Raw genomic sequence first — 25,669 nt, forward strand, 5'->3', positions numbered from 1 at the left:
GGGCAAAGCTGCTGCAGTCGTCTTGTTTGGGGGCTTCCTAGAGACACCTGGTTGGCCACTGTGTGAACAGACTGCTGGACTTGATGGGCCTTGGTCTGATCCAGCAGGGCCTTTCTTATGTTCTTATGCTCCTCATAGGGCAGTTGCTCTAGCCCCCTGATCATTTTGGTTGCTCTTTTCTGCACCTTCTCAAGTGCTGCAATATCCTTTTTTAGGAGCGGAGACCAGAACTGTACACAGTATTCAATGTACTTGGTGACTAGTTCTTAGTGGCTTTGTTTAGAAGCAAACTATGGAATCTCTTAGCTAGTTTTTTTAAATTTCTGAAAAGACTGCTGCAGAGACTCAAACCTCCTTGTAATGGATCCTTTGACCCAGATTCCCTTATCTTATTTTCCATGGAATGGGAGAACTGCCTAGTGTCCTCCCTCCAGGGTAGGCATTTTCAGAAGGTCATCCTCACCACATCTAGGGCTTCTTGACTCAGAAAATAAATTACTGAACGTTTCCAACTGTTGGAAGAAACTAAAAAGAGGGGGGCAGGACGGAGAGACTTGCAAACTGAAGGGAGAGCTAAAGGCTGGTCTCCTGCCAGATTCACGTGCCAAAGGCAAACCCAACAAGGAGAGGATGTGTCTATGTTGCAGCATCCAGAAACCAGGAGGGTGGAAGGAAGGCTGAGCAAAAATCCCAGCTTACCTCCTCCTTCCGGAGGTAAGAGCGCATGGTGCCCATGCTGACGTCTGCGTGGCCGTGGACACTTCTTCCGTGGATGTAGAAACCGTAGCATCTGTGCATCAAGATGAACACGGACACCTGCAGGTGTAAAGAGAGGTACATGAAGCACAAGTTCACGTGGCAACTGAACAGGAACGTTTCTGAAAATAATGCAACATTAGGCTTAACAATTTTGCCCGCCCATGGCGGATAAACGCCTACCCTCGGCCCAATCCCCCCACCCTTGAGACATTGAGGAATAGAAGAAAAAATTGGCAGAAAATGGCCTTTACAGTGTCTTTAACACAGAGATTAGAAGAAATTCCTAGAGGGTCACCTGGAAGTGATGTTGCATCTTCCTAGGGTTGCCAACCTCCAGGTGGGGCCTGACGGTCTCCCAGAACTACAACTGATTCTCCAGACTAGAAAGTTCAGCTCCCCTGGAGAAAATGAATTCCTTCGTATGATATTAACTGGGTTAAACTTGTTTCCTGTTTCCAATAAATTAGTATTTTTATTGTCAAGATACCGACTCATTTATCCCTGATAGGATGTTGCTTTTCACTCTAGCAGCTATAAAGATAAGAGCTAAACTGGAAACTGGTGCCAAAGAATGTAACTAGCCAGAACTGATGGCCAGCTAGGGTATATTTTAATTATATTGCACTTTATCATAATTTATATGGCATTTTGTATTTTATCTTTTAACTTTATTGTATAATTTTCTTGTTTTACAGTCTTATTTACTTTGTAATGGCCTTTGGCTATCTACAAATAAAATATTTACTTACTTACTTACGCTGGAGAAAATGGCTGCTTTGGAGGGTGGACTCCATGGCATTATACCCTGCTGAAGTCCTTCCAGGCTCCTCTCCAAACATTACCTTTCCCAGGCTCCACCCCCAAATCTCCAGGAATTTCCTAAGCTGGAGGTGGCAACCCTACATCTTCCCCAAACTCCACTGTCCGCAGGCCCCACCCTCAAAATATCCCCCAGCATTTGCTGAGGCAACCCTAAGCGACAGTTCGAAGAGGAAGAGTTGGTTTTTATTTGTCAATTTTTTCTACCACTTAAGGCAGAATCAAACTGGCTTACAGTCATCTTCCCTTCCCCTCCCCACAACAAATACCCTGTGAGGTAGGTGGGGCTGAGAGAGTGTGACTAGCCCAAGGTCACCCAGCTGGCTTCATGTGTAGGAGTGGCGAAACAAATCCAGTGCACCAGATTAGCCTCCGCCGCTCATGTGGAGGAGTGGGGAATCAAACCCGGTTCTCCAGATCAGACTTCACCGCTCCAAACCACCGCTCTTAACCACTACACCACGCTGGCTCTCCAGGGGTTGTTGATTCATTAACAAGTACGGGACAGCCTACAGAACGCTGCATTTGCCCACAATGCAATGGGACAGATGACAGCAAAATAAAATACCATGGAGATCTCACAGCCCTGCAAGGCTCCTTTGGCTCATGGCGCATCACCGACCCCATATTCCCGCTGTGCTGCAGAGACCTGACTCACATTGCTCAAGGAGCAAAGGTCGGTGAACTGCTGGATCTTCTCCTCCACAAATCGCTCATATAGCCCGACTGAAAGTACCACCTGCAAGAAAAGAGCGTTGCGTGAGGCTGTACACAAGCACCACCCAAAGTTTCCTATGCCTCTCTGTGGTTCAGTTGCTAGCTGTCAAATACCATGCAGCCTTGACCCCAGAACTGGAGGATAGCTGCCCCAGAGCCTTAGTCTGCCCGAAATCCAAGCTGCCCAGTTAGGGTTGTGCAAATATATATATATATATATATATATATATATATATATATATATATATATATATATATATATATATATATATATATATATATATATATATATATATATATATTCGGTACATTTCGGGTTCGGGTTTATTGGGCTCAGTTTTTTCACGGTAAGCCCAAAATAAGCCGAATACCCGTACCGGTAAAGGGGTATTCAGATTTCTGGGTTTACCGAAAAAATTCAGGCCCATTTTAGTCTATGGGGATTTTTTTCAAAGCTCCTGTAGGGGCATTTTTTGGGTTTATTTTCGGTTCGGGTTTATCGATATGCACAGCCCTATGCCCAGTCTCTCCTGCGCCCACAAGATGGCCAACAGAGGCCTCATCCCCCACCAAGAAGGATCCAGTGGCAGCTTCTGAGATCAGCCGACTAAAGACACCAATGAGGACACCCTAAAAGATATAAAAGCTGCTTCTCGTGGGCTGGGCCCTTCAGTCTGAACAGCTCACGTGGTAATGGAAAGACAATGCGATCCTGGCCCTTGAATCATACTGGTGCTAAGCAATTTATAGGAAGCTACGAAATCTGCATTCTTTATTTCTTAAGACAACAAAGCGTCTCTCTAAAGATGCCCAATCTTGCACTGGACTCCCGGCTCTCCTCTCCCTCACGTGACACAACCTAAACCCTCTTCCAAAACCAACTTCGGTCTATGGATATTTGGCCTCATCCAAAACAGCACTTCTTATGTTCTCAGAGCGCAAAAGGACCTGCACAATCCCGATGGCCAGCCAAACTGAAGCAGCGATCCCAAATCGGAGGACAGGGCTCCACGGAGCCAGGTAGGCATTTGAGTCTGGATGGAGATTCACATTCAGGTCCCTTGAGGCAAGGTTCTTCAGTCCCACCACCTAGAAAGAAGAAGTAGCCAATGTGGTTCCCCCAGTTGGATAGGGCACTGTTGCCCTTGAGCCTAAGAGACATGGGTTCAAATCTCTCTTCAGCTATGACCTCGGTGGGTGTCCCTGGACAAGGCATTATTCACCCACTCTGGCCTTCTTTGTAAAATCACAGGATTGCAAGAGTGACAGAGGTACAGAGTCCAAGCATGAGAGAGAATCAGGTAGACTTCACCTGGCCAAAGCCGGATGCCATAATCATGACCTGGCCTATTTAAGCATTCCAATAAAATAAAAGTTTTGAAGCTCAATCAGCTCAATCAGACCCTTGTTCCATCAAAGTCAACACTGTCTACATAGACTGACAATAGCTCTCCAGATTTGAGGCAGAGGTCTTTCACGTCACCTACTTGCCTGGTCCTTAAATGGAAAAGCCAGGGATTGAACCTGGGACCTTCTGCATGCCAAGCAGATGCTCCACCACTAAGCCATGGCCCTTTCTCAAGACCCATGAGACTGTGTTATAGGGAAGGGATCCAGCAAGTGCAAAGGCAGGTGTAGTAAAGTTGTACTGGACTCAGAGTGAACCTTGCTAAGTAAACGGCATTACAACTGGCAAAATTTAAATGCAGTAAAAGCAAACCCCATCTCAGCTCTTCACTCAGCTGGAGAAAACATACTGGTGATCCCTGGCCTGAAAATCATCCAGCTGACCTCAACCAGGGCCAGGGCCTTCTCAGCTCTGACCCCGGCTTGGTGGAACGATGTGCCCGGTGAGATTCAGGTCCTGCTTGAGGCAATTCCGCAGGGCCTGCAAAACTGAGCTGTTCCGCCAGGCCCTTTTCTCCAGGTGAACTGATCTCTGTCGGCTGGAGATCAGTTGTAATAGCGAGAGATCTCCAGCTATTGCCTGGAGGTTGGCAACCCTATAATTCCAGGTAGGATTGAGCCTTGGCCCTTCTCAAATTGGTGCTTCCTGGAGGGACCGGAGCGGGAGAACACACCGGCAGAAACGAGAGAGCTCAGGCGTCCATCTCTTCTTCCTTTCAAGCTGGCTTCAAGGGAGTCTGGCGGGCGTCCAGGATTGCATGCCTGATAGTCTATGCAGAGGGTCTTGTAGACTCTAAATGCGCCTGTCTCTCTCTCTCTCTCCCTCTCTCTCGGTTACTCGGAGAGTGCTGGGACTTGACATCCCATCACAGTGGATAACTTCCCCTTCCCTTCACCTCTCGCTCACCTCCAGAAGCAGCAAGGTGGCAAACAGCTGAAGGGAGGGATTTATTTTCCGGTGGGTCTGCAGCTCATTCCACTCATTAGCTATCAGAAAAGTTCTCCAGGCGCTCACAGAAGAAGCAGCTCTCTGATCTCCTCCTGGAGCAGCGGAGGGCATGAAAAAACACACACAGCAAAGCACAATGAAGCAGAAACAATTGGCTTTATTCGGAAACTCCACACGAGCTTATCGGATTCTTGGCAAAGTGCAAAGCTCAACGGCCCTGAGCTCTCCCCCCCTCCCCCGGCCCTTGCTTATGTTAATTTACCTCTCCCGATATGAAATCATTACCATCCGAGGCAGGCCGCTTCCTGGAACAGGCGCCTGCTGATTTCCCAGAAGTACCCGAGGGCCTTGAAGTGATTTACCAACGCTAATTAAACAAGTGGATGCCGCGTAACAGCTGTGCGGCGTGCTGCAGCTAACGTTGCCCTCACTTTTCTGGGGAGCCCAACCTTGTTTTTATCTTCAAAAGCACCCTCTTGTTGCAAAGTCCGCCGTGACAATAGTTTTAGGCTCCGTTCTGCAATGTGCAGGGGCACCGGGCTAGTTTTTTTTGGGGGGGTGGGCAGGCAGTTTGTCCTGAATACTCACACTTTCACACATGACAAATAATGCACTTTCAATCCTCTTTCAGTAAACTTTAACGATAGTTTGCAAGTGGATTTTGCCAGTTCACACAGCTTCAAAGTGCATTGAGAGTGGTTTGAAAGTGCATTATTTGGCATGTGTGAAAATGCTAAAGTGGGATTATCTTCCGATTGCACCTTTAACTCAAGGGTTGAGCAGGACCGTTACGTAGGGGATCTGAATGCCAAGGCGTGACTCATCCCAACCTATTAGGGGCTTGTGGGGAGAGCCCTGATTGGCTTGTTGCCTTGGCTGTTCTCTCCTTTGGCAAGTTCTCAGCCTGAAGACTAACCCTACTCATTCCCTGATCCTAACTGAAGTCCCACTTGCCAAAATGTTTCCCATGGGTGTGAGATAGGGTTGCCAACCTCCAGGTGGTGGCTGGAGATCTCCCGCTATTACAAGTGATCTCCAGCCGATAGAGATCAGTCCACCTGGAGAAAATGGCCGCTTTGGCAATTGGACTCTATGGCATTGAGGTCCCTTCCCTCCTCAAACCCTTCCCTCCTCAGGCTCCACCCCAAAACCTCCTGCCAGTGGTGAAGAGGGACCTGGCAACCCTTGTGTGAGTTCTACATGCATATATTATTACGTGCCTCTACATGTCTATTATGAAAAAAAGAGGACAATAAACAGAAAACAAACAAACTTAAACGGCAATTTCCCCTTTTGCAAAGGAGGGAAGGATGTCGGATCTCCATCTCATTTCCTTATAGCGTAAACCACCTGGAGATCCTGTTTGATACGTTGAGGGTTCCCAGCGAGGTGCCCCTGAGTGCCATGCTGCCCGACACCTTTTCTGGCACCCACCAAGTGTCTTGAGAAAGTGGGCAGGGCCAGGGGGGGCTTTTGCCCAGGAAGGTTTCTGACCGGCCACAGGAGATTGGATTGGCCTTGCATATTTTTAAAAACACTGCTCTGGCAGCAGCTGCACGAGAATCTTCATTGTATCTCTGAAGGTGAGCTGTAGTAGCCATTTTGAGGCAGTGCCCACCACGCCATGTCAGAATCCAAAAGGCACCTGCAGGCTCAAAAATGTTGGGGACAGCGGTGTTCTTATTGCCGCCCCCTACAATGCCTGATTTGGCTCAAATGCTTATGTATTATGGCCTGGCTTACTTTCCCCTCTTCCGTTTGCCTAGTCAGAATGGTGTAGTGGTTAAGAGCAATGGTTTGGAGTGGTGGGCTCTGATCTGGAGAACCGGGTTTGATTCCCCCACTCCTCCACATGAGTGGTGGAGACTAAGCTGGTGAACTGGTTTTTTTCCCCAACTCCTACACACGAAGCCAGCCGGGTGACCTTGGGCTAGTCACAGCTCTCTCAGCCCCACCTACCTCACAGGGTGTCTGTCAGGGAGGGGAACAGAAGGTGATTGTAGGCTGGTTTGAGTCTCCCTTAACTGGTAGAGAAAGTCAGCATATAAAAACCAACTCCTCTTCCTCCTCTTCTTCTTGTCACACATACACATGAAGCTGCCTTCTACTGAATCAGACCCTTGGTCCATCCAAGTCAGTATTGTCTACTCTGACCAGCAGCCACTCTCCAGGATCTCAGGCAGAGGTCTTTCACATCACCTACTTGCCTGGTTCCTGTAACTGGAACCTGGGACCTTTAACTGGAACAGGGGACCTTCTGCATGCCAAGCAGATGCACTACCACTGAGCCACAGCCCTTCCTAGTCAAGGAAGCCCCTCTCTTTTCTTGCCTCCAAAACATTTTGTTTGGGACCAAAACAAGAAGCAGCTGCACTGATTTCCTGGGGTAAAGGCATCACAGGAGGGAAAAGCTTACACAACCTTTCAAGAAACAAAAGCAGACGGGAGAGCCGACCTGTGGGTGTTCTCTGTGTCCTTTTCTCCCTTGGCTTTTCCCAGTCTATCAGGAAGATAGAGACTGTCAACTGGGTGACCAGCACATGCACAAGGTTCAAGGTCTGCAGGGAAAACATCCAAAGAGGGTTAACATCTCAGTGAAGACATAAGGAGAGCAGGCTCTTCTGAGTCCAAAAGCATGATATTTCCAACAGCAGCTCTCAAACCTGGGTCATCCTGGTGAGGACAATGAGAGCTATCTTTTGATTACTGCTGCCCACTGCAAAACTCACTGGAGGACTGGAGCTTGTCTCTGAGATGCAGTGCCCAAGAGATGCGGACCCCCACCCAACCTCACAAAGCCCTTACCTTCAACCCTAGAGCAACCAGCACATAAATAATAAAGCGGGTTTCTATTGGTCCACCAGCAGAGGGGAGTGTCACCTCAACAGGAGAATATTGTTGGCCCTGGTGGGGAGAAAGATTTTAAAGTGAGGACCAAAGCCATGATTTATTCCCATGCATCCAATGATGGATGCCTACACCTCATTATTCCCTTTTATAATGGGGTACTGACTGACACAACAGAAAACCTGCATGCAGAGTCTTAAATCCAGGACACAACTTGGGGCCAAGTGCATATTGCAGGGGCCATTCTGGGTTCCCCCAGGATATATGCCCCTGAAGAGTAAGCACAGCACACCATGACAGATGACTGCAGGAGAATTCTGTTCCTAAGTCTGAACCTCTAAGCAACACACTTGCTTACCTTGAAAACTATGAGCCAGTAAATACCAATTCCTAAGGTGACTAGGAAGAAGACATTTGCTAGGGAACCGGCCAAGTAGGCAAAGAATTTCACTACGATCTGTGAACAAAAATAAAAAGTTAGATTCGAGTCCAGAAGCACCTTAGAGACCAACAAGATTGGGGGGGGGGGTATAAGCTTTCAAGAGTCAAAGCTCCCTTTGTCAGATACGAGTTGGATGGAGATCTCCAAGTCCTTATATCCCAGTCAGAAGGTGAGAGGGGTGATGGAAAGAAAGAACCCCGGATGCAAAGGTATAATGCACAATGCGATCAGCTTGATTAGAGTAGAGGAGAAATGCTCAGGGGCAGAAAATTAGAATCTGTAGTGAGATAAGACTCCTACATCCCTATTCAACCCTAGAGGGTACATTGTTCTGAACTTGTCAATGTACCTTTGCATGCCGAGTTCCTTCTTCGCAACACCCTTCCCACCTTCTGACTGGGAAATAAGGACTCAGAGATCTCCGTCCCAACTCGTATCTGATGAAGGGATACTTTGGCTTTCGAAAGCTTATACCCTGAAAATCTTGTTGGTGTCTCGGGTGCTACTGGATTCAAACCTAGCTGTTCTACCGCAGACCAAGACGGCTACCCTCTGAAACTAATAACATTTTAAGCAATAATAAAGCCCTAACGCAAATATGACAGGTGGCGATGGAACAGGCACTCATTAGTAATGCCAAGATTGAAGGTCAAACAGTGGATTTACATGATCCTGCCAGATTCACATGAATCTGTTCAGGGTCATGTGCAGTTTCCACATGTCTGCCTTGGTCACCTGGTCTTTCAGGACCAATTTAGATGTGATGCTGGCAAGGCTAAAGAACTAACTTGCGTGGGACTTTTGACCACTTCATTTAATGGGGTTGCAAATCATTTCTGCATGCTTACTTAGCATGCATGAAAGTCCTCGGTCTTTGGGGTAACTGTGGGGCAGGCTACCTAAGCACATATTTCTCCTTTACACAGATTGCAGACTTATTTAAACAGAATGCCAAAAACCTGCACGGTTGCACAAGAAACCTCTTCCCCTGGCCCACAAATGCCCATTTGAATCGGGCCTTGTTCTCTTAAGAGCCCTCCCAAGGAATAAAGCATGCATCTTCACGACAGGATCAGATGAACAGGTGAGCAGGCCAACTTAATGAGCATTTGCGAGCAGGTGCATACACACAAAGAGGTCTACGGCAGCCAAACGGCAAATGCGACAACATTCTAACAGCCAGGGAGGTGTACAGGCACAAAGGTGGTGTAGTGGTTACAGTGTCTGAGAGGTCTGGGTTCGAATCCCCTCTCTGCCACGGGTGACCTTAGGCCAGTCGCAGACTCTCAGCCTGAGCTACCTCACAGGGTTGTTGTGAGGATAAAATGGAAGCGAGGAGAACAATGTAAGCCTCTTTGGGCCCTCACTGGGGGGAAAGGTGGGGTATAAATGAAGTAAATAAATAAATTAAAAGGTGGTTGTGGTTGCTGACAAACTGTAGGCCTGAAGGGAAAATAGCTACCAGGAACACAAGATTCTTTGGACTGAGATATCGCCCAATCCCTTGCAAAATTTTGGGGGCACCAGCAGCATAGATGCTGATGTGAAAACACACCCTTACCATAAGATTTATGTTCTGAAGTCGGGAGCGCCGGGCCCAACTGCTGACCCTCAGCAAAGCATACAAAACCGCAAGAGATCCAAGGACTCCAAGCGCAATCTGTCAAGAGGGAGAGGAAAGAAAGGCGTTGTGGAACGCAAAGGGAAACTCGCTGGAAGCGCCCTGTATTGCCCATCCCGCCTTGAGATGCTGCATACAGTATATGACTAGTGCCAAAATAATTAGAGCCAGAGAGCCAGTGTAGCACAGCAGTTAGAGTGTTGAACTACGACCTGGGAGAACCAGGTTCGAATCCCCACTCTGCCATAGAAGCTTGCTGGGTGACTTTGGGCCAGGCACATCACCTCAGCCTAACCTATCTCACAGGTAGCTTTTCATCCAACGTACCTCCCTGCAGATTTAAGCTGCAGGTTTTTATGCCGGACATAAACCGGTGTAATATCGAATTGATCACTAGAGGGAGCAAAACAGTTGGGAAGCACAGAGGGACTCCCTACAGGGCAACAGTTCTATTGCCCCACAACAAATCCCCAAAGACAGAGAGGGATCCTTCACCCAAAAGTGCTGTAGTCCACTCTCCAGCAAGGGCTGTTCCTTTCCAGATCTGACCGAAAGACCGCCAGCTCCTCTCCCGTCTGTCACACAGTGTAGCTGCCTTACACTGAATCAGACCCTTGGTCCATCAAGATCAGTATTGTCTGCTCAGACTGGCAGCCACTCTCCAGGGTCTAAGGCTGGGGTCTTTCACATCACCTACTGCCTGGTCTTTTTAACTGGAGATGCTGGGGATTGAACCTGGGACCTTCTGCATGCCAAGCAGATGCTCTACCACTGAGCCACGGCCCCTCCGTTGTCTTCTGGTAACATCTAATCACTGCTCTTGCTTAACACACACAGAGAAAAAAACAGGCCTGTCGCTAAGCCGGGGGGGGGGGGTGTCGCATCCTCCAAGCCTTGATGAGCATTTGAGAATCAGCTTCCTGACAGACAAGGGGGGCATCTGCTGCAGAGGGGGGGGGCATCTGCTGCAGAGATAAGGCCATTATACACCCTCCTTGTCACGCAAGATAGACTGCACCTCTCGCAGATCAAAGGCCGAGCAAAATTCAGACACGTTTGCAACGCTCCCCCACTCCCCGAACATTACACAATGTTCCCGCAATCCCTGGCTGATCCCAGTTACAAAATCTCAGGTAAGAGGAAAGATATTTTCCCCCCTGTCTGCCTGCAGCTGAGCTCCCTAGGAGGCGGCTTCATCTCTGTCCGCTCCACGCATGCTCAGAAGCATTATTATTTCCTTGTGCTGAGCTCTGGCATTCAACTAAGCCTCTGGGCTAATCCTTGGTGAGCTTGGGATCAAGTTAAGTAGGAGCGAGGAGAGGCTCAGAGGCACCCTGGCTCCACCGCCACATGCCCCCCCCTCAACAAAAACCAGGCACAAACTTCTCTTTCCCAATTCTCCCCTCTTCCAACCAAGCTACTACCACCTTTAAAGGCCTTGCTGGGGTTCTGCAATCTTCCCTCCCTTCCACTCATTCCACCACCATAGTGTTGCTAACCTCCAGGCGGGGCCCGGAGACCTCCTGGAATTGAAACGCATCTCCAAGCAATAGAGATCAGTTCCCCTGGAGAAAATGGCTGCTTTGGAGGGTGGACTCAATGGCATTGAGCCAATGTGGTGTAGTGGTTAAGAGCGGTGGTTTGGAGCGGTGGACTCTGATCTGGAGAACCGGGTTTGATTCCCCACTCCTACACATGAACCCAGCTGGGTGACCTTGGGCTAGTAACAGCTATTATAGCTCTCTCAGCCCCACCTACCTCAGAGGGTGTCTGTTGTGGGAAGGGATAGGTGATTGTAAGCCAGTTTGATTCTTCCTTAAGTGGTAGAGAAAGTCGGCATATAAAACCAACTCTTCTTCTTCTTCATTGTACCCTGCTGAGGTCCATCCCTCCCCAAACCCCATTCTCCACCCCCAAAATATCCAGGAATTTCCCAACACAGAGTTGGCAAGCCTACATCTCCACTTCATCCCAAGTGCCTCATGCCAGCTTGCCTTCCACACACAAAATGCACTCATGACCACATGCGTCACCTTAACATTTGGTACAGCATAAGCTTTGGCGGATTAGGAGCTCTCGTGTCGGATTCCACAGACTATCAAGTCAGAGGTCACAACAAAGCAGAGCTTACTTCTGACAGGCACAAACCAGGCCATGGTTGCACCTTACTATCCCCCCACCCCGTGTGGCGCACATAGGTGGAAAAATGAAGTCTTCCATGCCCTCCAATCTCTCATGATTTCTCAGTACGGCACCTTAAGAAATTGTGAGCCAGTCTGAAATATGGTATTGGAGGAGAATTTCGCAGAAACTGTGCACTGCCAAAAAGACCAGTCAGTGGGTTCTAGATCAAATCAAGCCTGAACTCTCAGCAGAAGCTAAAATAACCAAACTGAGGCTATCGTACATTGGTCACAGTGTGAGAAGACAAGAGTAGCTGGAAAAGACAATAATACTAGGAAAAGTTGAAGGTAGCAGGAGAAGAGGAAGACTCAACATGAGATCGATTGACTCAGTCAAGGAAGCCATGGCCCTCAGTTTCCAAGACCTGAACAAGGCTGTTAACGATAGAACATTTTGGAGGTCATTAATTCATAGGGTTGCCATAAGTCGGAGGTGACTTGATAGCACATCTCTCACACACACTGGTATAGTGGCAAGCATTTTGGACTGGGAAAACCCAGGCCCCAATCCCTCCTAGCTGTGAAGCTTACCAGTCGACTGGGGGCCCGCCTTTCCCAGTTATGGGAGTGACTGCATTGGAATATCAGAGCAAACTGGGGCTAGGGGAAAACTTCCTGCATCGATCTGGGTACAGAAGGGAAGGAGGGAGGGAGCACGCCAGCCCCCCAAATATACCAGGTTCCTGCCCATTATGAACAAACTCGTGATTGAATTGAGTCCAAGAGGCCACACACACGCTTACTCCACAATGACTCTGTAAGCCTGTTGCAGCAGCAATGTCAAAGAGTCTTGTGGAATCTGAAAGTCTACCCCGGCTTCCCCTCTGGAGTCTTGACATGACAAGTGACTCACATCTGTGTCTTGCTGAGCTGTTCCAGGATCTTGAATATAACTGACTGAAAAGGACGCCTGCAGAGAAAAAGGACAAAGGAATAAGGGGGAAGAATGAAAATTGTGGCTGGAAGGTTTCCGCTGAGATCTGCCCCTTGAACATGAGTCAGCAGTGTGATGCTGTAACTAAAAAGGCAAATGCAGTCTTGGGCTGCATCAACAGAAGTATAGTGTCCAGATCACGCGAAGTGTTGGTATCGCTTTACTCTGCTCTGGTTAGACCTCAACTAGAGTACTGTGTTCAGTTTTGGGCACCACAATTTAAGAAAGATGTAGACAAGCTGGAACGTGTCCAGAGAAGGGCAACGAAGATGGTGAGGGGTCTGGAGACCAAGTCCTATGAGGAAAGGTTGAAGGAGCTGGGTATGTTTAGCCTGAAGAGGAGAAGACTGAGAGGGGATATGATAACCATGTTCAAGTACTTGAAGGGCTGTCATATAGAGGAGGGTGTCAAGTTGTTTTCTGTTGCTCAAGAAGGTCGGACCAGAACCAACGGGTTGAAATTAAATCAAAAGAGTTTCCGTCTAGACATTAGGAAGAATTTTTTAACAGTTAAAGCGGTTCCTCAGTGGAACAGGCTTCCTCGGGAGGTGGTAAGCTCTTCTTCCCTGGAGGTTTTTAAGAAGAGGTTAGATGGCCATCTGTCAGCAATGCTGATTCTGTGACCTTAGGCAGATGATGAGAGGGAGGGCATCTTGGCCATCTTCTGGTCATTGGGGGTGTGGAGGGGGGAGGTGGTTGTGAATTTCCTGCATTGTGCAGGGGGTTGGACTTGATGGCCCTGGTGGTCCCTTTCAGCTCTATGATTCTACCCCCCCCCCCAGTTCTTTTGACAATTTTTCATTCTAGAGCACAGAAGAAAGAAACCCAGCTTTTGGGGAAAGAAACCCAGCTTTTGGTTTTTAGGTTGGGTTTCTTTCCCCTCTTCCCCCCACCCCCATTTTTGGGAGTTTAATTTTAGCCAGTGTCTCCATACCAGACTCAGAGAAATGATGCTCGGGCCCCAGATATGGCTCTGGGCTCCTTCACTGTACCTATCAGTATCTGTAACAGGCCTATTCACACTTTACAAAAAGTCTCTGTGTCAGCCACAAGAACCTTTGATCAAACATGTACTGGAAATTCTGTGCTTTGGACTTAATTCTTAGGCACACGCAGACTCATCTCAGGTAGACACGACACAGGTCACAGAAAGAAGGGGCTTAAGTTTCCCTACTGAGCACCATTTTCCTAACCTGAATTGCTCCCTAGGGAGCCAGAATTTGCCCCTTTGAGGACATCAGTACATGTAGCCATCAGTAGAAGGTCCCAGGTTCAACCCCCGGCACCTCCAGTTAAAAGGACCAGGCAGGACGTGATGTGAAAGACTTTGGCCTGAGACCCTGGAGAACTGCTGCCAGTCTGAGTAGACAATACTGACAGACCAATAGTCTTATTCAGTATAAGGCAATTTCATGTGTCTATCCTTTTTCTATGCATAAGGTCCCAGGTTCAATCCCTGGCATCTCCAGTTAAAAGGATGAGGCGGTAGGTAATGTGAAAGTCCTCCACCTGAGACCCTAGAGAGCTGCTGCCAGTCTGAGTAGAAAATACTGACCTGAGGGACTGATGGTCTGATTCAGTACAAGGCAGCTTCACATGTTCATACTGAGGAGGGGCCGTGGCTCAGTGGAAGAGCCTCTGCTTTGCATGCAGAAAACCCCAGGTTCAATCCCCAGCATCTCCAGTTTAAAAGGACCAAGTAGTAGGTGATGTGAAAGACCTCAACCTGAAACCCTGGAGAGCTGCTGCCTGTCTGAGTAGACAATACTGACCTTGAGGGACCAAGGGTCTGATTCAGCAGAAGGCAGCTTCATGTGTGAGTCTGACCTTCTCGATGTGGTCAATGAGAACTACCCCCCTTGTGCTCTCTGAGCGTACAGCCCAAAGGAGTCTTTGCCCTGCCTGATCGTGGCTGACCTTCTTTCTCATCAAAGGAAGGTTCACCTCTTGGCGCTTCTGTTCTCGCTTGCTGTGTTCCAGTTCAGGCACTCAGGCAGGTGGAAGTGAAAACTTGTTTTTGACCCTGAAAATATCCCCGGGCATTTGAGCCTGCTTCTAATTAACACCTGCTGAAGCAACAGCTGCCAGAGGCCAAGGATGCCGGCAGGGTGGGAGAACACGCAGTAGAAAGCCAGCCGTTTCAGTGGCTCAGCTGCAGCCACGGATGTGACTCCCCTCTCTCCCATCCCTCCAAGGAGAGGGGCAAGACCGTTTGCACCACGCCACACTTGCCTGCACGGATCCAGGGCTGCCTCGCACCGCATATTTCGCATATTTCACCGTCAAAAGGAAAGGGGGGCGGTTTCCCGGGCTACGAGTTGGCAGGTATATGCTGCAGAAAGCCAAGAGAAAGGGGGGTGATGGGTGGGAGGAGATTTAACCGGAGGACAAAGCAAACAATTAGAGGGATGAGTGATGAAGCTTCAGCTTCAACAGAGAAACTGAGCTGCTGTGCAGGAGAAGGGTGTTAATGGGACAGAAGGGAACGCAAGATTAATCTGTTGAAAAGTGCAAAAACTCAGGATGCGGATGGGTCAGATGCAGATGCCCTTGAGTCCATGGGAAGGGGCATGTCAAATTGAAAGAATGAGCTACAGATAAATGGTGCAGTGCTCGGTTTCCAAATTTAGCAAACCTGGAGCTCAAATTCCAGGATCTATTCTGCCTTGGAAGCTTCTTTCCCTATGGGCTGAGTTTGCTTTCCTGGGGGCATGGGATAGGGTTGCCAACTCTGGGTTGGGAAATTCCTGGAGATTTTAGGGCTGGAGCCTGGGGTTGGGGGTTAGAGGAGGAACCGGACCTCAGCAGGGTATAGCACCATACAGTCCACCCTCCAAAGCAGCTGTTTAGTCCAGGAGAACCAATCTCTTGTCGTCTGGAGATCAGTTGAAATTCTGGGAGATGTCCAGGCCCAACCTTAGTGTGGGAAGATATTCTGTATAAGGGCTTTTCAACTTGTGCAACCGGACACAAAATGTTTTGGTGTGTGTTTGTTTTTTCAGGGGGAAAATGTGCAGTTCTAAAGGACATAAAAAATTCAAGGCTTCTGCCTTAACACTGTCAAATTCTCAGTTCTGAGGACTTTGTTCCACCCTAAGTAGGCTTCTAACTATCAGGGAATGTTACTAACCCAGAGACCATGTGCATGTACACAAGGAAAATGCACAGGTGTGTTGCAGAGGCACACAGAGTACACAAATTACAATCATTTACAGCTGTACATTTTCCTTTTGAAGCGGCCTCCTCTGCACATGCTCAGAGATACTATTATCCGTGCGAAATTTCTAAGTCTACCACTCTTCCCTCATGTACTCTTGAATCACATTACATTTATTTTCGTTTACCTGAGGAGCAATTCTCTCGCAAGTGTCAGAGTTTCTGGGGGATCAGTCAAGTTCGGTTTTCTGCCAGTGAGCCCATCAACAAGAAAGAATCTTGTAAACGCCCAAGAGCTTAGTGATGCTGACGGAAACATGGGGGGAGAAAGGGTTATGCCAGACCTGAAGAACACGTGCTTCAGTTTGCAAGCGGTAAGATAAACTTTTTTAGGATATGCTGTTTTAATATTATTGTGCTCAGAGATGATTGGAATCTGGGAAGGACTGGACACCAGAGCACTGCCTTTATACTTGCTGCAGCACCTTCGAGATACCTGCTCAACCTGTACATTTACACACAGACTGTGGCACAGCTTGGAGAAGTCTAATTGTGAATATCCGGCATCCAAGGGTCACATTAGAAGGACTGAGGGTCTAGAAGAAGAATCATAGAGTTGGAAGGGGACATCCATCTAGTCCAACCCCCTGCTCAATGAAGGATCAGCCTAGAGCATCCCTGACAAGTGTTTGTCCAGCCTCTGTTTAAAGACTGCCAGCGTGGAGGAGCTCACCACCTCCCGAGGCAGCTGATTGCACTGCTGAAGTACTCTCACTGTAAAAAAAAAAAATTCCTAATGTCTAGCTGGTACCTTTCCACCTGTAATTTATATCCATTCTTGTGAGAGCCATTGTGGTGTAGTGGTTAAGAGTGGTGGACTCTAATCTGGAGAACCGGGTTTAATTCCCCACTCCTCCACATGAGCGGCAGACGCTAATCTGGTGAACCGGGTTGATTTCACCACTCCTATGCATAAAGCTTGCTGGATGACCTTGGGCCAGTCACAGTTCTCTTAGAGCTCTCTCAGCCTCACCTACCTCACAAGATGCCTGTTGTGGGGAGAGGAAGGGAAGGAGAATGCAAGCTGGTTTGATTCTCCTTAAAAGGTAGAGAAAATTGGCATATAAAAACCACCTCTTCTTCTATCCTCTGCTGCCAACAGGAACAGCTCCCTGCCCTCCTCTAAGCGATAGATCTTCAAATACTTAAAGAGGGCAATCATGTCCCCCCTCAACCTCCTTTTCTCCAGACTGAACAGTCCCCTTAGTCTTTCCTCACCGGGCTTGAAGAAGAAGAGTTGGTTTTTATATACCAACTTTCTCTACCACTTAAGGAAGAATCAAACTGGCTTACAATCGCCTTCCCTTCCCCTCCCCACAACAGACACCGTGTGAGGTAGGTGGGGCTGAGAGAGTTCTAAGAGAGCTGTGACTAGCCCAAGGTCACCCAGCTGGCTTCATGTGGAAGAGTGGGAAATCAATTCCAGTTCTCCAGACTAGAGTACACCGCTTCAAACCACTACGCCACACCTGGTCTCCAGGCCCCTGATCATCCTCGACCCTGATCCAATCCCTCAAGAAGGGGTTGGGGGTGATGCGGTCTGTAAGGGAAGCCATGGCTGAGAAGGGAAGCCACGAGGGAGAGAGATACAGGGCTGTGCTGGCTAGCAAGCACTTTCACCTGGAGCCAAAGAGGAAGGTAAGTCTCACCTGAGCTGCCTGTTCGTATTGCGGGGTTCTCCACAGGGACCGGCCACAACCGGGAATTCCCCTTCTCGTCATCATACTGCAAGAACAGCTCGTAAAATATGGGCTCAGGATCTCTTTGCAGCAAGCGTAAGATGTCCAGAGAGCACTACAGCAACACAGACCAGGAAAAGAGAAAACAAACACTCATCACTGCTCCGTGCCACACTCAGTCTGCAGGAGAAGTTGATTTATTTCACAAAGCTCTTCTAAAGCATCTTTATTCACTCATTTTTTTAAAAAAAAAATCTATGGCATAAGAAGTCTTAACATAGCATTGAAGGAGGCTGGAGTTCTATATATCTTTACTCATGCATAAGTTCCATTGACCTGGCACCCACCAAGTGTTTTTAGAAAGTGGTGGGGCTTTTGGCCAGCAAGGTTTCTGATTTGAGATTTGGCCAGCAAGGTTTCTGATTTGGCCATTGGAGATTTGATTTGCGCTGCAGATTTTTAAAAACAATGCTTTGGCAGCCGCTTCCACCATTGCACAAGGATCTTCACTGTGTGATCGACGTAAGGTTGCCAGCCTCCAGGTACTAGCTGGAGGTCTCTTGCTATTACAACTGATCTCCAGCCGATAGAGATCAGTTCCCCTGGAGAAAATGGCCACTTTGGCAATTTGACTCTATGGCATTGAAGTCCCTCCCCTCCCCCAAGCCCCGCCCTCTTCAGGCTCTGCCCCCCAAATCTCCAGGTATTTCCCAACCCGGAGCTGGCAGCCCTAGATTGATGGTAAGCTGCGGCAGCCATCTTCTGGCAGGCTCCCCTTCCAGCGGCGGCTATTTTGTGGCTGTGCCCACCACACTGTCCCTGAATTCCAAGCTCAGAAAGGGTGGGGACCCCTGGGTTACAGGATCTCAGGTAGGCAGGTGATGGGGAAGTCCCTCCTCTGCTTGAGACCCTGGAAACTCTTTGCCAACCACAGTCGACACAACTGAGCTAGATAGTCCAACAGTCCAACCGTGCAAGTCAGGTTCCTCGGATCACAGCCTTCTCCCTCTCCTAGGGTTGCCAGCTCCGGGTTGGGAAATACCTGGAGGTTTTTGGGGCGGAGCCTGAGGAGGGCGTGGTTTGGGGAGGAGAGGGACCAATGCCATAGAGCCCGATTGCCAAAGCGGCCATTTTCTCCAGGGGAACTGATCTCTATTGGCTGGAGATCAGTTGTAATAGCGGGAGATCTCCAGCCACCCCCTGGAGGTTGGCAATCCTACCCTTTCCTCTCCAAAATCAAGCACTGAACTTTTTGACTTTTTTATCAGGTTGGCAGCTGCTACAGGAAAGGGCTGGTTTCTTTTACAGGCCTCAGGCTGTGGAGTCCACTCCCATCTGAAGCCCTCCAGATTTGGAATCTTGGCCCTTTTAAATGGGACTTTAAAACTTATCTGTTTACAAACGTATTACGCTTTGTTCCGAATGCCTGAAACGGCTGCAATTTAGTTTTATCTGACTTTTGTTTGTTTTACAGCTTGCATTGCATTAGATATGATGGATGGTTTTATCGTTCCTTGCTTCAAGAATCATTATACGAACTATAAATCTGATGACAAGAGAAACAAACATAAATACATGAATGTAAGGGAAGCTGAATGTCACACGAAACTCTTGGCAAAGGTGATGTCCCACATAAAAGGATTTTTGAAACAGTGGATCAAGGCTGGGATGGGATTCTATTTGATCAGGCAGCCTCTTGTTCCCCGACATCAAGGCGCTTAAAAGGATAAACCGCGCTAGAAAAGACAACACTCACCGACAGATTGTATGAAGTTCCAAACATGAAGGCAGCATCTAGTACGTTCTGGCTGCCTGGACAGAGCTAGGAGGAAGGAGAAAAGAGGCAGAGACAAAGTTCATTGGCCTTGTGCAACCTGGCCTCTAGGGATGCTCATGAAATTGGTATGCAAATTCTGCTAATGACACACTGCTCAAATATGAATAATCAGCTCTGCTCTTACTTAGGCTGTGTTGAACATCTAACGTGGTTCGTGCCCACGCTTCCTCCCAAAGCAGGGCATGTGATCTGCCCCCTCCTCTGTTTTTAATCTTCACAACAATCCTGTGAGGGGGGTTAGGGAGGGAGATCATGATGAGTCCAACCTGACCTAATGAACTTCCTGTGGAGATCTGAAGCTAGGTCTCCTACGTTCAGTGCTATCTCTGACATACAAGCCTGACTCTCAGGTAAACTCTCGGTACTGTTTCCCACAGCTGATGGACAGGAGGATCTGTGGCTCAGTGGTAGAGGATCTGCTTTGCATGCTGAAAGTCCCAGGTTCAATCCTTGACATCCCCAGCTGAAAGGACCAGGTAGCAAGTGATGTGAAAAGACCTTTGTCTGAGACCTGGAAAGCCGCAGCCCATCTGAGTAGACAGTACTGACATTGATTAACCAATGGTCTGATTCAGTATAAGACAGCTTCACATGTTCATGTGTGACACGGGCTACCCCAGTTAACAGAACAATGCTCAGGTTGGGTAACGAGTTTCTGGCCTTTTCAATGTTTCGTGTACTGATTCTACACCTCACCGCAGCTGGCCAGAAGAGGTGCATGTTGTTACTCCCATTTTACAGGCTGGACAAAAGAAGCCCTCATTCACCTGCAGTGTCGCCCCGCTCACGTCTTCCCAGCCTAAGAAGTTTCCTCTTGCATCATACTTCGTAACCTTCAAGCAGATCTATAGGAGAGGAAGAAAAAGAAAACAGGCCCTCAACATGGCTGGACGTAGCATGAAGTCACTTCCATACCCCCCTCTTGCAAATTCAGACAAATGATTCTCCATTCTTCTCAAAAATGACGTGGATAACCAACCAGACACTATCAGTAAGTTGTGTGTGTGATGGAGAGCAGCTGCCAGTCTGAGTAGACAATACTGACCTTGATGGACTGATGGTCTGATTCAGTAGAAGGCAGCTTCACATCTAATTTTGTGAATTGATGGCTGGTTAATTCATTATAAGAGCCCCGTGGCGCAGAGTGGTAAGCTGCAGTAGGGCAGTCCAAGCTCTGCTCATGACCTGAGGTCGATCCCAACGGAAGTCGGTTTCAGGTAGCCGGCTCAAGGTCGACTCAGCCTTCCATCCTTCTGAGGTCGGTCAAATGAGTACCCAGCTTGCTGGGGGTAAAGGGGAGATGACTGGGGAAGGCACTGGCAAACCACCCCGTAAACAAAGTCTGCCTAGGAAACATCGGGATGTGACGTCACCCCATGGGTCAGGAATGACCCGGTGCTTGCACAGGGGACCTTTACCTTTACCTTAATTCATTATACCCATGGTTACACAGTGACCATTCTGGGTGGCATCTGTAATAAATGGTTAGCTGCACAGAGATTTTTCTGTGCCAGCACAGGAGGCCAAAAGATTCCTCAACAGCAGGACAAATTGGCTCGACCAGTTTCCACAGCAAGCCACCGGGTTTAAACAGCTGGACACAAACCGGAGCTCAGTTTGGAAGACAACATGGATTCTCGCCTTTCGTTCTCCACTCCCATCCCAAATAACATTTTGGGCCCACTTGGACTTACCTGGGAATTCTTCCCAAAAGACACCCGAGGAAAGGATGCTTCCGTGCCACTGTACCACAGTTTTGGAAGGTCTTGGCTTCTAAAAAAATTAATGGTAATTTTCTCTCACGCTTTCACTCAAAAAATAAATGACAAGATTCAAGAGACAAGATCTGTAAGGTGAACGATGAATTTCCCTCATGCTGCACCACACCGTATGGATAATAATTCCAAAGGGGGGGCAGTTCTCATTGCCCCAATCTGGATTTATTTTATTTACTTATTTTTTGTACTTCTCACCCACCCTCCTCGGCCAAGGCCGGGCTCAGGGCTGGTAGCAACATTAAAAATTACAATATAACAATAAAACAGTAAAAACCATAAAACCACTCCTAGTGTGGTGTAGTGGTTAAGAGCGGTGGTTTGGAGCAATGGACTCTGATCTGGAGAACCAGGTTTGATTCCCCACTCCTCCACATGAGCGGCGGAGGCTAATCTGGGGAACTAGATTGGTCTCCCCACTCCTCCACATGAAGCCAGCTAGGTGACTTTGGGCTAGTCACAGCTCTCTTAGAGCTCTCTCAGCCCCACCTACCTCACAGGGTGTTTGTTGTGGGGAGGGGAAGGGAAGGTGATTGTAAGCCGGTTTGATTCTCCCTTAAGTGGCAGAGAAAGTTGGCATATAAAAACTAACTCTTCTTCTTCTTCTTCTATATTATTAAAATGATTAAAATGATGGCCGCCACATAATATAGTGCCCACTGCAGCAAGAGATGCCAAACCCAAGATAAGCCAGATCGAACCAGGTCGACTACCCACCCCCCAGTAACGTCAGTTGTAGGAGTAAGGGGGGGAGGGAGTAGGGAGGCCAGCATTGATATCACCTGTGGCCAGGCTAGCTCGATCTCATCAGATCTCAGAATGTAAGCAGGGTCAGCCCTGGATAGTCCATGGATGGGAGACCACCAGGGAAGTCCAGGTCTGTTACGCAGAGGTATTATACCTCACTGAGATCCCTCCCTAAACCCGGACCTCCCCAAGCTCCACCCTCAAATCTCCAGGAATTTCCCAAACTGCAGTTGGCAACCCTTATGTGGAAAGTTACTTGGTTTTCATGTAGAGGTCATAGGCCCTGTTTTGCAAAGAGAAAGCCTCCAACGTGACCATGTTGGTGAGAAGCTGGCACGCCGTCTCGTTGCAGGTATTCTAGGGAGAAAGAAAGTCAAGGCAGGGTCAGGAGGAACCAACCGTTGGCTGCTTGGGTTTGGGAGGGGACCAGGGAGAGGGAACCTGGAACCAGAGACCCTCTGTACAGAGCACTGACTCTTCCACTTGGCATTAAATGAGCAAAGAGGTGAAGCTGAGTGCCACAGATGCACAGACTCACACACACAGGAGGCAGCTGCCTCATGAACCAGCACATGAGCAAAGAGAAGCTCATAGGGTGGAGCTGGCCCCGGGATGGCCTCCAACTCTGGGGGCAGGTTGGAGGGACCCTGGAGGGCAATCGCTCAGAAAGAAGCAAAACTCTCGCTAAGCTGGTGCCCGGTGAAATTTTAATATCGGAGTTATCTGTGCCAGCCTTTGGGTTGGCACAGTTAACTCCACAAGCTGGAGACTTGCAGAAAAGTGAAGGAGGGGAGGGGCAGTGGCTCAGTGGTAGAGCCTCTGCTTGGCATACAGAAGGTCCCAGGTTCAATCCCTGGCATCTCCGGTTAAAGGGACTAGGCAAGTAGATGATGTGAAACACTTCTGCCTGAGACCCCAGAGAGCCACTGCCAGTCTGAGTAGACAGTACTGACTTTGATGGACCGAGGGTCTGATTCAGTAGAAGGCAGCTTCATGTGTTCATGAGCTCTGTCTTCCCAAGAGCATTTGCTCCCCCCGCCCCGATTTCCCTCTCCCCACGGCTTCGATCATACAAGAGTTAATTTCAGCCAGAGGTCAATGAAGCTTAGCATTGGCATTTAGGTACTGTGCCAGGATTCAGATGCGAACCTGGAGCAGAAGACTGAAGGCATGTGCAGAGTGATTTCCCCCCCACCACCACTGCCTTGCACCATGCAGATGGGATTAAGACTTCCAGGTCTCCGGAACAACTTCAGAGTCGGCGTGGGATCCGGCATGAATCTGCCCCTCCCACACACACACACACATACATGGCCTCATCCCTCAAAGAGAAATGAAGGGGGAAGGGTGCTGAGCTCCGAAGCGGGCAGGAAGCCGAAGTGAAATTGTATGGAGGATGATTTGCTGTGCCGAGCTCTACGGAGATTACCAGGATGTAGAACCAGAGACAGAAAACACCACTTTTGGTCAGTGCAAGAAAGTGGGAATTGAGCAAAAACCACTTACGTTGCAAGCCAGGAAACTGGCGTCCAGGAACAGGGCCTCCCAAAGGGTCTGGGCCAGAAGAGAGCTCTGTAGTGGAGAGAGGGGGCACGGAAGAAGAGTTAATGCCAAAGGATTCTGCTAACATTAAAAACCCAGAAATTAAAGTATGGTTTCTTACGCAGCCCGTGCAGTCCACAGGAGGCGGCCTCGGATCAGTCCCAGCTACACAGACACATCTCAAGCCTAGAAACAAAGAAGACGCACTAGGACTCTTCTCGTCGGCTCCCTACTAGATAACTCGACCCCTAACGTCACCGCCCTCAATATTTTCTTTGCACCTGAAAGTCAACCGCCAAGCATTCAACAAATATTGGAGCTTGGAACTAAACAACTAAGTTTCTCGCCTTCATGGACGAATGACTGCATTTGGGCCCACACACTCCGAAAACTTCACAACAAAACTGAATAAACCTGTCCTTCAAAGTTACTTCTGCCCTCAAGCTAGGAGTGGGGCAGCAATCCATGTGTGAACCACATTGGAGACCTGGTGTGAGGTGGCTTGAATGGTGGTGTCCGTCAAACTCTGGCCTTTGTCCACGCCGTACATTTAAACGGTTTCCACATGAGAAACCCAGATGTTGTGGTTCTGAGAAAAGCCTGGATGATCAACTAGCAGAATTTCTGGGGGAAACATTGGGCAAAAACGCATGGTTGCTTTATCCTCCTTTAATCCCAGTTTCAGCCAGGATTCAGCCTGGATCGAACGCATGCGTTTCGCCTAATGTGTGTTCGATCCTGGCTAAAACAGGGATTAAAGGAGGATAAAGCGACCATGCGTTTTTGCCCATAGTAGCACGGATTCAGGCTTTAAGACAGCTAGATTCAGGTCCAGTAGCATCTTAGAGATCAATAAGACATTCAGGGTATAAGGTTTCAGGGTATAAGAGTGGTGGTTTGGTGCTGTGGACTTTAATCTGGAGAACCGGGTTTGATTCCCCACTCCTCCACATGAGCGGCGGAGGCTAACTAGCCCAAGGTCACCCAGCTGGCTTCATGTGTAGAGTGGGGAAGCAAATCCAGTTCCCCACTCCTACACATGAAGCCCGCTGGGTGACCTTGGGCTAGTCACACTCTCTCAGCCCCACCTACCTCCCAGGGTGTCTGTTGTAGGGAGGGGAAGGTGATTGTAAGCCGGTTTCGATCTCCCTTAAGTGGTAGAGAAAGTCGGCATATAAAAACCAACTCTTCTTCTTTTTCAAGAGTCAAAGCTCCCTTCGTCAGATACGAATACCTGAGTCTCTCTCTGCACATATGCTGGATTTGGCTAAATGGTCTTTATGGCTAAATGGTCTTTATAGATAAGTCATTAAGGTCACAAAACACCAAATGCTGGAAATGCTCTGTATCATTCATACACCCGAAACAGGAATTACCAAGAATTAAAAAGGCTCAGACTCCACCCCCCCACCCCCTTTCGGCTCCTTAATTTTTCACTCCTGGCTCTGCAACCTTTAGTTGAGTATGTTTTCCACTCACCGTCGGGGCTCTTCATTTGATTCGACCCGCACGATCTGCATTCACCCGATGCAATATCAAGGAATTCTTTGGTCCCGCATTTTCCCGGCAGGGCAGATGAGGCAGGGATAACCCCAACCATTTGAGCAGAGCACTGAAGAGGCCAGCTGAAGGAGAGAACGCAGGCCAGTAAAGGCGAGGTATTTGGGCTAAATTTCTTTGGTCTCATTGTCTCTCTTTCCCGATTCTGTTCTCTGTGGGTTCAGGAGTTCTGCACAGGCCCGGGAAGGACAACGGGTTCCTTGTGTGTAGATCAGAGCATCCATGGTAACCAAACACTGTTGTGGCTACCCTTATACAACAGATAAATCACAGTGGGTAGCCGTGTTAGTCTGTTTGTAGTAGTCAAAAAGGGCAAGAGTCCAGTAGCACCTTAAAGACTAACAAAAATATTTTCTGGTAGGGTATGAGCTTTCGTGAGCCACAGCTCACTTTACTGGAGTCTTGCCCTTTTTGACTTATACAACAGGAAACTGTCAACGTATTACCTGAGTCAACCAACAGCCAAAGCAAGATATCTGGACATAAACTCTCAAGACTTGTCTTCATTACAACAGAGTTACGGATAAGGCTCGGTGTGGGGTTTTTTTTTAGCTGTGTGGCTCCAGGGATTTGGAAAAAATATGAAATCGACATGTTCGTCCAGCCATTTAAAAGGCTGCCAACTGCGGTAAGAT

At 48.5% G+C, this 25,669-nt stretch overlaps 1 protein-coding gene across 1 annotated transcript in view; it reads right to left on the minus strand.

The window, feature by feature from the left end:
• Positions 1-25,161, minus strand: part of LOC130488581 (meckelin-like) — a 29,314-nt gene extending 4,153 nt beyond the window's left edge. Inside the window, exons 1-19 of the mRNA XM_056862206.1 lie at positions 24,954-25,161; positions 23,596-23,660; positions 23,439-23,504; positions 22,189-22,289; positions 21,105-21,183; positions 20,178-20,255; positions 19,330-19,395; positions 17,544-17,688; positions 16,023-16,140; positions 14,911-15,010; positions 12,598-12,654; positions 9,502-9,600; positions 7,857-7,955; positions 7,457-7,555; positions 7,107-7,209; positions 4,610-4,743; positions 3,244-3,384; positions 2,237-2,317; positions 700-816 (exon numbers count right to left, since the gene is read on the minus strand). Of these exons, the coding sequence (XP_056718184.1) occupies positions 700-816; positions 2,237-2,317; positions 3,244-3,384; positions 4,610-4,743; positions 7,107-7,209; positions 7,457-7,555; positions 7,857-7,955; positions 9,502-9,600; positions 12,598-12,654; positions 14,911-15,010; positions 16,023-16,140; positions 17,544-17,688; positions 19,330-19,395; positions 20,178-20,255; positions 21,105-21,183; positions 22,189-22,289; positions 23,439-23,504; positions 23,596-23,660; positions 24,954-25,161 (1,956 nt within the window). The remainder of the gene's footprint in view (positions 1-699; positions 817-2,236; positions 2,318-3,243; positions 3,385-4,609; positions 4,744-7,106; positions 7,210-7,456; positions 7,556-7,856; positions 7,956-9,501; positions 9,601-12,597; positions 12,655-14,910; positions 15,011-16,022; positions 16,141-17,543; positions 17,689-19,329; positions 19,396-20,177; positions 20,256-21,104; positions 21,184-22,188; positions 22,290-23,438; positions 23,505-23,595; positions 23,661-24,953) is intronic.
• Positions 25,162-25,669: the final 508 nt, after the last annotated feature.

Source organism: Euleptes europaea, chromosome 17 (genome assembly GCF_029931775.1).
Source record: "Euleptes europaea isolate rEulEur1 chromosome 17, rEulEur1.hap1, whole genome shotgun sequence".
NCBI classification, from domain to species: domain Eukaryota; kingdom Metazoa; phylum Chordata; class Lepidosauria; order Squamata; family Sphaerodactylidae; genus Euleptes; species Euleptes europaea.